This window comes from Nannobrachium achirus, assembly GCF_963921795.1.
Source record: "Nannobrachium achirus genome assembly, chromosome: 11".
Lineage (NCBI taxonomy): Eukaryota > Metazoa > Chordata > Actinopteri > Myctophiformes > Myctophidae > Nannobrachium > Nannobrachium achirus.
The window spans coordinates 1063386-1078750 of NC_137820.1; the positions used below are offsets into that span (position 1 = coordinate 1063386).

The following is a 15365-nucleotide window of genomic DNA, read 5'->3' on the forward strand; positions in this document are numbered from 1 at the left end:
AAAGTTTGCTTCTGGGGGGTCCCTGGAACTAAATATTTTGAGATGGGGGGTCCTTCACATGAAAAAGGTTGAGCATCACTGACATGGAAACATATATATTTTCTTGGCACACATTTTCAAGATTTTTCAAAAATAGCAGATCTACAGCGCGGCACTCTGTGCCGCGCTGTGAGCTTGTATATCTGCTATTTTTCAATAGTTAACATTCATGGGGGGCCCAGGGCCCAGGATTTGGTGTGACACCCCTGTCTGTTCAGTCCTTCAGTCTGTGCTTATCAGCTGATCTGGAGCAAGTAAACCTGAGAACACCGCTCTGTTAACACTGTGTGTGTGTGTGTGTGTGTGTGTGTGTGTGTGTGTGTGTGTGTGTGTGTGTGTGTGTGTGTGGTGTGTGTGTGTGTGTGTGTGTGTGTGCGTGCCTTGCTTTCAGGTGAAGATGACCTTCTACGATGACATTTACCCGTTCTACCCTCAACAAAGAACCTCCTTCATCTTCTCTGCTCACCTGCTGACGGTCATCCTGGTGTTCCTGGTCCTCACCGTCTGCTTCCTGCTCATCCTGCCTGGGATCCGGGGGAAGTCGGTGGGTTCAGCATGCACCCAACACACCCAACACCCCCCTGTCCCCCCTCACCAACACCCCCCCTGAAGGCACCCAACACACCCAACACCCCCCTGTCCCCCCTCACCAACACCCCCCTGTCCCCCCTCACCAACACCCCCCTGTCCCCCCTCACCAACACCCCCCCTGTCCCCCCTCACCAACACCCCCCTGTCCCCCCTCACCAACACCCCCCCTGTCCCCCCTCACCAACACCCCCCTGTCCCCCCTCACCAACACCCCCCCTGAACCCATGGGTTCAACCTGCACCCAACACACCCAACACCCCCCTGTCCCCCCTCACCAACACCCCCCCTGTCCCCCCTCACCAACACCCCCCCCTGTCCCCCCTCACCAACACCCCCCCTGTCCCCCCTCACCAACACCCCCCCTGTCCCCCCTCACCAACACCCCCCCCTGTCCCCCCTCACCAACACCCCCCCTGTCCCCCCTCACCAACACCCCCCCCTGTCCCCCCTCACCAACACCCCCCCTGTCCCCCCTCACCAACACCCCCCTGTCCCCCCCCTCACCAACACCCCCCCTGTCCCCCCTCACCAACACCCCCCCTGAACCCATGGGTTCAACCTGCACCCAACACACCCAACACCCCCCTGTCCCCCCTCACCAACACCCCCCCTGAACCCATGGGTTCAACCTGCACCCAACACACCCAACACCCCCCCTGAACCCTCCTGGGTTCAACCTGCACCCAACACACCCAACAGATCTGCAGTAGATGCAACAGATCTTGTAGATCTGCAGTTTTTGAACCTTGGATTTGCACATCACAATGCATTATGATTGGCTGTCACCACAATGCATTATGATTGGCTGTCACCACAATGCATTATGATTGGCTGTCACCACAATGCATTATGATTGGCTGTCACCACAAGCATTCAGTGAAACATGCGACTGTGTTTAACGGTGACTCATTACTGTACTTAAGCCTTAGGCCATACTGTACTTACTGTACTTAAGTACAATTATGAGGAAGTATTTCCCAAGTTCACTACTTTACTTCTACTCCACTGCATCTCAGTGACACATATTGTACCTTTAGTTTCTAGTTAAATGGTAAATGGTGCATTTATAAAGCGCTTTTATCCAAAGCGCTTTACAGAGATTGTGCATTACATTCACCCATTCACACACACATTCATACACCGGTGGCGGAGGAAACCATGCAAGGCACCAACCTGCTCACCGGGAGCAATGTGGGGTTCAGAGTCTTGCCCAAGGACCCTTCGACATTAACTCAGGGGGAGCCCGGATTCGAACTGGGAACCCTTCGTGCTCTAATAACGGTATCTCTACCCCTGAGCTATGCTAGCTAGTTACTTTGTAGATTATTGCAAACCATAACCCCCCCACCACACAACACACACACACACACACACACACACACACACACACACACACACACACACACACACACACACACACACACTAGGAAATTGCTTGTAGATCTGCTATTTTCAAAAGATTTCTATACATTGTATGATAAGTAATATGCATAGAGTACCTTTCTTTTGGTAACTCATTGTGAGCTTGTAGATCGTCTATTTTCAAATGGCTGAAATGCATCCAGGGCTGAAGGGGTTAATGTATGATTTGTAATAATAATCAATCTACAAAGTAACTAAAGTTATCAAATAATTGTAATGGAGTAACAAGTACAATATTTGACTCTGAGGTGTTGTGGAATAGAAGTTAAAGATCAGAATGTTGGAAATACTCTGGTAAAGTAAAACAAAAAGTCTACAAGCTCTAAAAGAGGCGTGAATCAAATCTCCTACTTTTGATATTTTTGAATGACATGTTTCTGTATCCGTCCCAGATCTCACTGCATTTAAAGGACAACTTTTGCAACAAGGGTTCATATTTTAGATTGTAATTAGAGAAAAGAGAAGATGTTTTCATTTACTGCGGTTTATACATTTTATAGAGTTTGATTTCAGTGGGTGGGGGGGGGGGGGGGGGCATGCGTGCAAGTGGCTAAATATGTCTTTTTAGACATATATATTGAATGTGTGTGAATGGGTGAATGGGTGAATGTGTGTGAATGGGTGAATGTAATGAATGTGTGTGAATGGGTGAATGTAATGAATGTGTGTGAATGGGTGAATGTAATGAATGTGTGTGAATGGGTGAATAATGGATGTGTGTGAATGGGTGAATGTAATGGATGTGTGTGAATGGGTGAATGTAATGAATGTGTGTGAATGGGTGAATGTAATGAATGTGTGTGAATGGATGAATGTAATGAATGTGTGTGAATGGGTGAATGTAATGAATGTGTGTGAATGGGTGAATGTAATGAATGTGTGTGAATGGGTGAATGTAATGAATGTGTGTGAATGGGTGAATGTAATGAATGTGTGTGTGAATGGGTGAATGTAATGAATGTGTGTGAATGGGTGAATGTAATGAATGTGTGTGAATGGGTGAATGTAATGAATGTGTGTGAATGGGTGAATGTAATGAATGTGTGTGAATGGGTGAATGGGCATCAATGTAAAGTGCCGTGGATAAAGATGCTATAAACTGTAAATCCAACATTTACCATTGATGTGATTTCAGAGGCTGTTCTGGATGTTCCGAATCATAATCAGCTTGTTCATAGGAGTGGTGATCGTAGGTGAGTTCAGAATATTAAAAGAAAATATTAATTATTATAGGAGTGGTGATGGTGGGTTCATTATATCAATACTCATATTAGTGCTGCACAATATATTCTTTTTAGGGCTGGGATGCGATTAAAATTTTAATCTAATTAATTACAGGCTCTGTGATTAATTAATCGCAATTAAACGCATTTTAATCGCACAACGATATTTGACCTGAGAAGCATTTTCTTCAAGTAAAACACATTTTGTTGTACGAGTGAATCAACAAGTGAGTTTTTTTAATCTAAATTTGGCATCCACTGGGCCAAGCAAAGCGCTCTGATCGGCTACTTCTCCCTTTGCGTTTGTTGTCTCTTCTTGGTTGGCGCATCGCTATGATCAGTATGCCTGAAACTGAAGGTTCTGTGGTGCAAAAACTAAGTGAGATTAAAACGTGTTAAATTTTCTTTTCGCGTACATTTTCTGTAATTAATTAATCGCAATGAATCAGTTAAAGTCCCAGCCCTATCTTTTCGCATTGTTATGGAGGTTTGACCAGGCGCAATATCAGTATGGTAAAATGACAACGATATGGTGATACACCGCCATATCTCTGCCCATATCTGTAGCCTTTGCTACAATTAGAATATTACAATTTACCATACAGGCATTTATCAGACGCTCATCATACATCAAATAACAAATGTGGGAACCCAATAAACAGCTCTTAAAATCTATTGACCTTATTATGCTGCTTTTGGAATAATGCTTAGTTTTCACTGTTGCAACACTTAAAATATGGAACATGAAATGTGTAATATCGTATCGATGTTGAAATATTTGGTATAAAATAAATACAAAGATATGCCATTGTGTCCATATTGTGCAGGGAGAGTGTTTTTGCAGGTCTTTCAGTCCAAGTGTATCAACAAAGCATCTGGGTTAAGCACCGTTGGTCCCACCAGTTCAACCCATTAAGGCCTAAAAAATAGCAGATATAAAAGCTCACATCACGGCACCGAGTGCCGCGATGTGAGCTTGTAGATCTGCTATTTTTGAAAAACCGTGATATATATACACATTTAAATATATATATATATATATATATATATATATATATATATAAATTGGCAAGTCTTTGGATATATCTTTTTGAAAGTGAACATTTGTAACTCAAATATTTGCTTCTGGGGGGTCCCTGATACAATATTTTGAGATGGGGGTCCGTGGCCAAATACATGTAGTTTTGGGGGTCCTTGACATGAAACATTTTGAGAACCACTGACAGAAACATAGTTAAAAAAAAAAAGAAAAAAAAAACCTTAGAAGGATTTAGAAGACACTTATAGAATTGGGTCAAAATATTCAAAGATTTGCAAAAATGTTCAAGATTTTTCAAAAATAGCAGATCTACAAGCTCGCAGCCACGCTGTGAGCTTGTATATCTGCAAAATAAAAAATGTAAAGCATAAAATGTTGCGTAATAATGTGTTCAGTCCTATTAACATTCACCAGGTTAGCATTCACCAGTGTTAGTTTTACTGAGGTTAAGGTTAGGGTGTTTCTCCCCACAGCCAATCACAAGCTTCGGTCTGCCTTAACCCAGTTGCTTTTTTGATACACTCTGACTGAACCACCTGCAAAAAACACTCTCCCATGTTGTGCAGCCCTAAAGGAGGATTATTCATCTGTGTGTGTGTGTGTGTGTGTGTGTGTGTGTGTGTGTGTGTGTGTGTGTGTGTGTGTGTGTGTGTGTGTGTAGCTCTGAACTTCACCTCTGATTGGGCGGAGGCCCGGACCACCACTAACTCCTCCTACAAGTCGTTCAGCGTGTCAGAGGTCAACGCAGAGGTCGGCCTCCATGTTGGACTGAGTGGAGTCAACATCACTCTGAGAGGTAGCGCACGCACACACACACACACACACACACACACACACACACACACACACACACTGAGAGGTAGCGCACACACACACACACACACACACACACTGAGAGGTAGCGCACACACACACACACGCACACACACACACACACACACACACACACTGAGAGGTAGCGCGCGCACACACACACACACACACACACACACACACACACACACACACACACACACACACACACACACACACACACACACACACACACACAGACTGAGAGATATGTAGCACTGAGAGATATGTAGCACTGTCAGAATGATTAAATAATTGTCTAATTATTTCAGATAATCACCACATATTATTTTTGCATAATCGTCATCATTGTTGAACAAGCAGAAATATCAGCTCTACTCGGTGACGAGTTGTAAGCGTGTGGATCAGATGTTCAGGTGGAGAACCACTGCTGTAATGTAATGATCAGATGTTTAGGTGGAGAACCACTAACCCTAACCCTAACCCTACAGGAGCCTTCCTCTGTCCATAGCTAACCCTAACCCTACAGGAGCCTTCCTCTGTCCTCCATTCACTCCATTCAGCCTCTCCATTCTAAATGTTTCACTCCATTGTGTTTAAATGCTAAACGGTGCTTTAGTAAAGAGCAGTTCAATTACAAGCTTACAGTCAGAGTTAGGAAGGCATGCAGCAATAGAGGGGATGCAGCGCGCATGCATAAAGTCAATGGCAAATGTGAGTGGCAAAGTGAGCTTAATGTTGTTTAATGCCATATAGGACTTTTCTGTGTGGATGTTTTGGTGTCAAGGCCAGAAAGTAGATTTCTGCCACTCAGTAGGCGTTCCCGCATAACTTCCGGTTATGATGATGATGTCACGCACAATAACCTCTATATGAAAAAAAAGAAATAACAACAAGAAGCTCCATCATACAGACAGTACAACTAGACTGTACTATGTTTAGTACAGTACACATACACACAGTACATACAGTACAGTACAGTAAAGTACAGTACAGTACATACAGTACAGTACAGTACAGTAAATGGTAAATGGTAAATGGTGCATTTATATAGCGCTTTTAATCCAAAGCGCTTTACATAGATTGTGCATTACATTCACCCATTCACACACACATTCATACACCGGTGGCGGAGGAAGCCATGCAAGGCACCAACCTACTCACCGGAGGCAATTAGGGGTTCAGAGTCTTGCCCAAGGACCCTTCGACATTAACTCAGGGGGAGCCCGGATTCGAACTGGGAACCCTTCGGGATTTATACCCTTCGTGCTCTAATACCAGTTTCTCTACCCCTGAGCTATGCCGCCCCAGAGTTTGCAGTACAGTACAGTACAGTACAGTACAGTACAGTACATACAGTACAGTACAGTACAGTACAGTACAGTACAGTACTGTATGTACTGTACAGTAGTGTTAGTCTTGGTACATACAGTACAGTAGTGTTTGTTGCGACCGTCAGGTCGCAGTTTAGTATCAAAACCTCCACCGGCCGTCCGTCCGTCCGTCGGTCACACGTCACACCTTTGCCCTGCTCATATCTCCGCATCAGTATGACATCACACTGCTTGGTGTGTGCCGTCAGGGTCATTTGTGTACGGTGTGATGTCATACTGATGTCAGCAGTGTGATGTCATACTGATGTCAGCAGCTATGTCTCTATATATGGAGTTATATGTTGTTCGTGTCCAAATATGGGGCTTGTGAGGTCAGACTTAGTGAGATTCGTCGGTTATCTCCATATATGGAGGGAGAACCAGCTTATGAGCCGATGAGTTGTGTCAGAGTCGAGATCCTGCTTGCATCTAATCTGTCGGTAGATAATGCCGGTCTTATATAAGGGTCATTTGTGTACGGTGTGATGTCATACTGATGTCAGCAGTGTGATGTCATACTGATGTCATCAGCTATGTCTCTATATATGGAGTTATATGTTGTTTGTGTCCAAATATGGGGCTTGTGAGGTCAGACTTAGTGAGATTCGTCGGTTATCTCCATATATGGAGTGATGTGTTGGTTATCTCCATATCTGGAGATTCAACCTTCAACGATTTTGACATCTTGTTATTAATCTGTCGGTAGATAATGCCGGTCTTATATAAGGATCATTTGTGTACGGTGTGATGTCATACTGATGTCAGCAGTGTGAGTCTTACTGGTAATGTATTTGTTGAATGTTGATGACATGTATTATTGTTATTCTGTTGTTGAATTGAATACAGAGGAGCACAATGGAAGCAAGTCCCCAGAACATTGTTGTGCTATCTTTTATAGTATTAATGTGTGACTGTACTGAGCCTCCATGCTGTTTACATGTATGACTGATAAAGTATTCAGTCAAAAGCAGAACAGCCTGAACAGCTGTGTTGCAACACTGAACTGTGAGCCTGTAAACAGACAGTCTGCCATGGCATGTTTGGCCATGTCTGAGGCTCGGCTGCTTCACTGTAGCAAAGATGTTTAATACTAGAAGTTTGCGGCCCTTCGGGCCGCAAAAGTCTAGAGTTCAGGCCGCTGCGCGGCCTTCACCGCCATGTTGCGGCAGTGTGGTGTGTGTAATGGCCAAATATGGGTAATTCTTTTTTTGAGAAAAAAAAGTTTTGTGAGAAAAAAAAGTTTTGTGAGAAAAAAAAGTTTTTTGAGAAAAAAAGTTTTTTGAGAAAAAAAGTTTTTTGAAAAAAAAAAAGTTTTTTGAAAAAAAAACGTTTTTAATTTTTTTTTGAAAAAAAAAACATTTTTGAAAAAAAAAATTGCTGTCTCATATATTAGTGAACAGTGCCCCCCAGTGGCGACAGGGGGCGAATCAGGCTTCAAACATGTCCGTTTTGTGGAGGCTTCATGTCCGTTTTGTGGAGGCTTCATGTCCGTTGTGTGGAGTGTGGGCGTGGCTCTTAAAGGAATGTATATGTTACAGTATGTTTGGGTAACTCAGGACGGTAAGAGTAAGAGCGCTTGTTTTGTCGTTCACCACACACTAATCACCACCAGATGGCGACGACAGCCCATAGACAGCCATTCACTAGTGCAGGCGCTGACGTCACTCGTTTGCGACTCTCTTTCTTTATTTACTAGCCTAGCTGGGCGGTGTTTAGCCATTAGCTTAGCCATTAGCTTAGCCATTAGCTTACTATGAGCGTTTATCGTGGGCTTGCCCAGGCCTTACGGCCTGGGCATAAATATAACGATTGCATTCACCACGGCTTCGTAACTCGCACGGCGCTCCGCCGGCCGTGCGGCCCTGGCCCGCTCTTCGCGGCCACTCGCGCCTGCGGCGCTCGGGGGCGAAGAGCAGGAGGTCCGCTGGCCTTCGCGCCGCTTGCAATGTCGTGGACAATCGAGCGGCTCCGCCTGGAGGACGTTGTTGTGGGCGACCGCTTGTTCCGCCCCGTGCGGCACCACGAGTGCTCCGTTTCTCGACCGTCCTGTTTCTCTAACAAACCGTGACATATATATAAGATACCAGTAAGACTCCCTAAACGGGAGATAAGCGACCACCAGGTCGCATGTAAAAATTGGCCGTGTTGATGACATGAGTGTAGACATACTGTGTGCCGCTTTGCGTGATTTTAGGGCAAAATCTGTAGGAGCAGTGTCCAAAAATGTGTTTTGCAAGAATCGGCCTCATGGTGGCGCTAGAAGAGGGCCATGTGAGAAATGAGGGGTGGAGGTTGTGGTTTGGCAGCCAAGGAGTATGTGTGCAAAGTTTGGCATGGATAGGGGCAACGGTGGCAGAGATATGAGTAGGGCAAAAGTGTGATGTGACGGACAGACAGAGAGACGGACTGACAGCCGGTGGAGGTTTTGATAGTAACTGCGACCTGACGGTCATCCTGGTTGGAGCCACCAGACTATAAGTGTCTTTTGAATCCTTCTAAGATTTTTTGAAAAACCTATGTTTCTATGTCAGAAATCTGGCCAGCCATCGTCAAAGAAAAGCTCCTTTCTCCTAAAACGGTGTCCAACTGTGTCACGCGGATACAGGAAGTAAACCGGAACTGCCATGTCTTGCTATTTATAAAAACAAAAACACAATTCAAATAACAATCAAAATGGAAAACTAACATTTCAGCAAATATGTCATTATCACCCACAAAAACACATTATTCAAGCTCAGAAACAAGTCAACTCAAACAGTCAATCCAGAACATAATCCAGAAGGAGAAGTTGACTTCATCCTAAAGATCCAAACAGAAGACTCAGATCTCTGACTGACAGAGATATTTATCTTCTGCTATCAGAGGTTTAGATCAGTGGTTCTCAACCTTTTCAGAACAAGACCCCCAAAATAACCCCCCACCCCCCCACCCTGACGAGCACTAAGAGTTGAGACATTACTATTGTGAAAACAATTTCTGCCTTAATATTTGACAATTTGGCCAATGTTGTATTCAAAAGTCCTTAAATTGTCACTTTAGAAATGTGCAAATACGCTCTATACACTTAAACTTTATGTTGGTTTGTTTACTGTTGAGAGAGAAAATTATTTTTCACATTACGTTAATCCTTTGGGGACCCCCTGGAGGTCCTGACCCACAGGTTGAGAATCACTGATAATAGATCCTCTGTCTTCTACAGTAGAGTATCTGATGGACTGTCAGTCAGTCAGTCAGTCAGTCAGTCAGTCAGACAGACAGACAGACAGACAGACAGACAGACAGACAGACAGACAGACAGACAGACAGACAGTCAGTCAGTCAGTCAGTCAGTCAGACAGACAGACAGACAGACAGACAGACAGACAGACAGACAGACAGACAGACAGACAGTCTCCAGGTGTCACAATCACCTCACTCAGACTGGAGTGGCTGACAGGTGAGTGTTGAGTCAGTGAGGCTGTAGCAGAAGTAACATGCAGTCAGTTTTTCTTAGCAGAATTATTGTAGTATTCATGGTAGCAGTAACTGTTGAATTGTTAGTCTTCATGGTAGCAGTAACTGTTGAATTGTTAGTCTTCATGGTAGCAGTAACTGTTGAATTGTTAGTCTTCATGGTAGCAGTAACTGTTGAATTGTTAGTCTTCATGGTAGCAGTAACTGTTGAATTGTTAGTCTTCATGGTAGCAGTAACTGTTGAATTGTTAGTCTTCATGGTAGCAGTAGTAGGCCTACTGACTGTTGGAAGCCAGGCTGGGGGAAAGCAGACGTTGCATTTGGAAGGAAGGTGAGGCCACTGACCAGCTGGTTGGGTTAAACTGCAGCAGCAGGCTGTGTGTACAGTAAGCTCCATGAGTCTCTGCTACACAGCAGAGAGCAAGCTGGTCAACCTTTATTGTTGCTTTATACTTAGCGTGTATTCTGAACTAAACTGTTGAGTGCTTGTCATGCCAGTGAAATGCACTGATGAGGTTTTGTTGAGTTACACAGAGAGCAATATTCTGAGAAGTAGTTATAATTAGCTACCAAGTAAACACAGGACCTTGTAGCCTTAGCAGCAGAAGCAGTAGGACTAGTAGCAGATAAAAAGCAGTATAGTGCTAGTGAACATACATGGAATTTACATGTAGTAATGAAAGTAAAATGATTGTTTCAGGTTCTTACCAGGTATCAGGCTGTTAGGGTTGCCAACTCCGAGAGTTTCAAATACGGGACACCTCATTATATTTCTGAGGAAAGGTGCGGCGGCAAAGCCGCCACCGAAAAATCGGATATTTTCGGTTATAAAGTTGGCTAAAACGGGCATTTTCCTATATTAAATCATATTTTTCCTTTCACAATATCATTTCGGGTGTCTTTGGGCCATGTCCTATTACCTTAAAATCATGTAGTGTATTTTTTATTTTATTTTTTATTCCAAAACAGGTCTACCTGGTTCTCATGTGCCCACTCTTTGGTTACCCAACAATAATCATATTGGCATACAGTAATAACCATTAGGTGTTAAAAACAAAATCAACGCATGCTTATGTTATTTCACATACCAGCCAGTCTGGGGTCGCTTTAGTAGTTGGCAGACAAGAAATACTGTAGTGCTCCCAGGAATACCAATATATCCATGGCTTATTTTCTGCTTGCTTTTTCACTTTGTTGTTTAGGCTATCACCTATCATGGATTCATGTCTAATCTGTTTGTACACAATCTTCTGTCACGCGTTTTCTTTTTTAAAGACATTCAACTCGGTATCGCTCGCACTTTCGCGCAGGCAACTGTGGATTGTACCTACAGCCCATGGGAACGGATTGTGTAGGCGGCGGAGCGGCGGAGCCTGTGTCTTAGCAACACTGTGTTAATAAGCCAATGGGCTGCTTACAAACAGCGCAGCGCCTCACTCAGCAATGGGATGCAGCACTTGACTCAGAGGAGAGCAGAGTGGAAGCTCTCTGACAGGTAGAATCGCTGTCATTTCTCAATTAAATCATCCCGTCATTCATATTTATCCCCCAACCTTCAAATACGGGACAAAGAGCGTCCCGTTTCAGTTCAATACGGGACACGTCTTTTAGTTTCCAAAAAAGGGACGATCCCGTATTTTACGGGACGGTTGGTAACCCTACAGGCTGTGAACCGCAGGCCTCCATAATAAAGACCCCCAACAAACACTCACATTTTGGCCAAACAGCAGGCCTCGAACCTGGCCAAACCTTATGCCCTATCCTTAAAGGGGCAGTGCCACATTAACATTGTAGCACAAGTTGTCCATTCTAATGCAGGGGTCTTCAACATTTTCAGGCCAAGGACCCCTTGAGAGAGATGAAGCAGGGACCCCTTGAGAGAGATGAAGCAGGGACCCCTTGAGAGAGATGAAGCAGGGACCCCTTGAGAGAGATGAAGCAGGGACCCCTTGAGAGAGATGAAGCAGGGACCCCTTAGTTGAGAGAGAGAGATGAAGCAGGGACCCCTTAGTTGAGAGAGAGAGATGAAGCAGGGACCCCTTAGTTGAGAGAGAGATGAAGCAGGGACCCCTTAGTTGAGAGAGAGATGAAGCAGGGACCCCCACAACCTGTTTATGGATTCCATATAGTTTCATTGTTTGACAGCACAATCATCAGTTTATTTTGGATTCGTGTCAATTTGTGTTTTCAGATATTTAACCACTTGAACCGTCAATACTTAATAAACTTGACCTTTCACTCTGTACTTGGTCTACTCTTTTTCCCCTCTACACCAAAGCTCTTTGCCGAAAATTTGCAGATCTACAAGCTCACAGCGCCTCACAGTGCGAGGCGTTGTGAGCTTGTAGATCTGCTATTTTTGGCAAAAGTTCTCTGAATATGGAGGCTAGGGTTCAAGTGGTTAAAAAAAAGGAGAAAAAATATGTTTCTATCAAGATGTGGAGGACCCCCTGTAGTAACTCTGAGGACCCCCTGTAGTAACTCTGAGGACCCCCTGTTCTAATGAGTAAAAGCAGTATCAGTGTTCGTGCTGTGGAACCGTGCAGGCCTGAGAACGCAGAGACGTGAGGACTGCTGGTTGAAAGGTTGTAGCAACAGGCTTGTGTTGGTTGAAGCAGCCGCAAATTGCAACACTAGATTTTCTTTTAATCGGATGAATCTAGGGTTGCAATACCTCCCATAGGCAGCCAATGCATCAAAACATTTGTTTGCTATCTGATTGTAATAAACAACTTCAAATTCACCTATATTGGGGCTGTATGGAAAGCTCGGAGTATCCTCTTTCTATCTGCAAAGAGTTTCTTTCATAAAACTCCACCGTAGACATGTTATGAGCTACTTTCTGTCAAGAAATCCGAGCAGACATGGTTTATTTTCTACGTGTTGAACTTCAGAAGCGCTCGTCTTCTATAACGCCATGTCCCGCTGCCTCCTGCATTATGTGACATTTAGAACCAGCTGGTACACAGGACCGCTGAGTGACTTCCCACGAGCGCTTCCAAACTCCAGCACTTAGAAAAAATAATCACCTGAAGCCAATTTCTTGATAGAAAGTAGCTCCTAACATGTCTACAGTGAAGTTTTATGAAAGAAACACTTTGCAGATAGAAAGAGGATACTCCCAGCTTTCCATAGAGCCACAATATAGGTGAATTTGAAGTTGTTTATTACAATCAGATAGCAAACAAATGTTTTGATGCATTGGCTGCCTATGGGAGGTATTGCAACCCTAGATTCATCCAATTAAAAGAAAATGTAGTGTTGCAATTTGCGGCTAGGTTGAAGCCTAGTCGTGGTAAAGATTGAAGTTCTTATTCATGATTTGCTTTAAATGTTGTTTGAAAAAGCTTGTGAGCAGAGTTGAGGTGTGTGTGTGTGTGTGTGTGTGTGTGTGTGTGTGTGTGTGTGTGTGTGTGTGTGTGTGTGTGTGTGTGTGTGTGTGTGTGTGTGTGTGTGTGTGTGTGTGTGTGTGTGTGTGTGTGTGTGTGTGTGTGTGTGTGTGTGTGTGTGTGTGTGTGTGTGTGTGTGTGTGTGTGTGTGTGTGTGTGTGGTGCGTGCGTGCGTGCATAGGTTGGTTGTAAGAGGCTTCAACTTGGGCTTGCAAAGTTCTGTGCAATCTCCTCTACTATCGGTAGTCGCCAAATATGGCAAAGGCGTTGTTACTTGTACCCTTGAATGGTGTGTGGTTGTTGGATATTTGTCCAAGATATGATGACTGTACATTACTTAAAGCACCTTGTAATATTTGTGTCCTTGTATTATATCTCTTATGTGGACATAAACAAATGATTGAAATGTGTCAGTCCCTGCACCCTTAGGTGCACTGAAATGTATTTGTGGGCAAAGTGTGGGTGTGGCTTCCACACTAGGAGGTTGGGGGTTAATATCCACTGTGGTGGTAGTGCTGCGTTAAAGGAAGTTACATCACTGCAGGTCTATGTACATCCAGCCAAACAAACCTAAATAGATTGTAGCTTTTAACTCACTGTTAACAGGTGTAACTTTGTCACAATCCATGTTTTTGTTTGGATATCGTTTATTACGAGCGCAACCAAAGGGTCAGGATAAGTAGAACAGTTTTTTTATTTTATTTTTTTATTTTTCACGAACACCACCGAAAAAACAACAACATATCGTCACTGTCGGGCAAAAAGCTTTTATCTCCAAGTTTCACATTTGTACGTTTTTTTCACCAAGTAAAGCCCTGCTTCATCATACAAGGCTGTCACACAAAAGTAGTGAAAACAATAGATCAGACGAGACCACAGTTCTAACATATTGTTGTGGTTCAGGGACCCCCGTGGTTCAGCTGAACGAGACCATCGACTACAACGAGCTGTTCAGTTATAATTAATCATGAATCATGAATCATGAATCATTAATTATTAATCATTAATCAATCATTAATCATCCTAACAGGGACCCCTGTGGTTCAGCTGAACGAGACCATCGACTACAACGAGCTGTTCAGTTATAATTAATCATTAATCAATCATTAATCATCCTAACAGGGACCCCCGTGGTGCAGCTGAACGAGACCATCGACTACAACGAGCTGTTCAGTTATAATTAATCATGAATCATGAATCAGTTATAATTAATCATTAATCATTCATCATTACTCATTCTAACAGGGACCCCCGTGGTGCAGCTGAACGAGACCATCGACTACAACGAGCTGTTCAGCTGGGAGGATTCCATAGAGAAGGACTTTGAGGAGGGTCTGGAGAAAGGCCTTCCCAACCCCATCCTGTACCTGGCTGAGAAATTCACCACCAGCAACCCCTGTGGACTGATCTTCCAGTACCGCTACTCTGGCCGCTACGCCTCTGCTACGCTATGGTAACTATATGACCTTATATGGATATATGACCTTATATGGATTCACCCCTGTGGGCTGATCTTCCAGTACCGCTACAGTGGCCGCTACGCCTCTGCTACGCTCTGGTAACTATCTCCTTATATGGATATATATACATATCCTTATATGAATAAACCCCTGTGGTCTGGCCGCTACGCCTCTGCTACGCTATGGTAACTATATGACCTTATATGGATATATGCTACTCTGGCCGCTACGCCTCTGCTATGCTATGGTAACTATCTCCTTATATGGATATATATATATATATATATATATATATATACATATCCTTATATGGATATATGACCTTATATGGATATACCCTGTGGGCTGATCTTCCAGTACCGCTACTCTGGCCGCTACGCCTCTGCTACGCTATGGTAACTATATGACCTTATATGGATATATGCTAGGCCTCTGCTGGTGGTGTTTAAAAGGACAAATACAGTATGCTACCAGGGCTCCAGTTGTCCTCAGGGCCCAGGGTTCTGGGGACTTGATGCTACCAGGGGTCCAGTTGTCCTCACCCAGGGTTCTGGGGACTTGAT

General features: G+C 43.9%; 1 protein-coding gene across 1 annotated transcript in view; it reads left to right on the forward strand.

Moving 5' to 3' along the window:
* Nucleotides 1-436: 436 nt before the first annotated feature.
* Nucleotides 437-15365, forward strand: part of duox2 (dual oxidase 2) — a gene marked incomplete at both ends in the record, with an annotated part of 28728 nt that continues 13799 nt past the window's right edge. The window contains 4 exons of the mRNA XM_080736221.1: nucleotides 437-583; nucleotides 3188-3245; nucleotides 4976-5110; nucleotides 14588-14795. Coding sequence (XP_080592347.1) covers nucleotides 437-583; nucleotides 3188-3245; nucleotides 4976-5110; nucleotides 14588-14795 — 548 coding nt within the window. The remainder of the gene's footprint in view (nucleotides 584-3187; nucleotides 3246-4975; nucleotides 5111-14587; nucleotides 14796-15365) is intronic.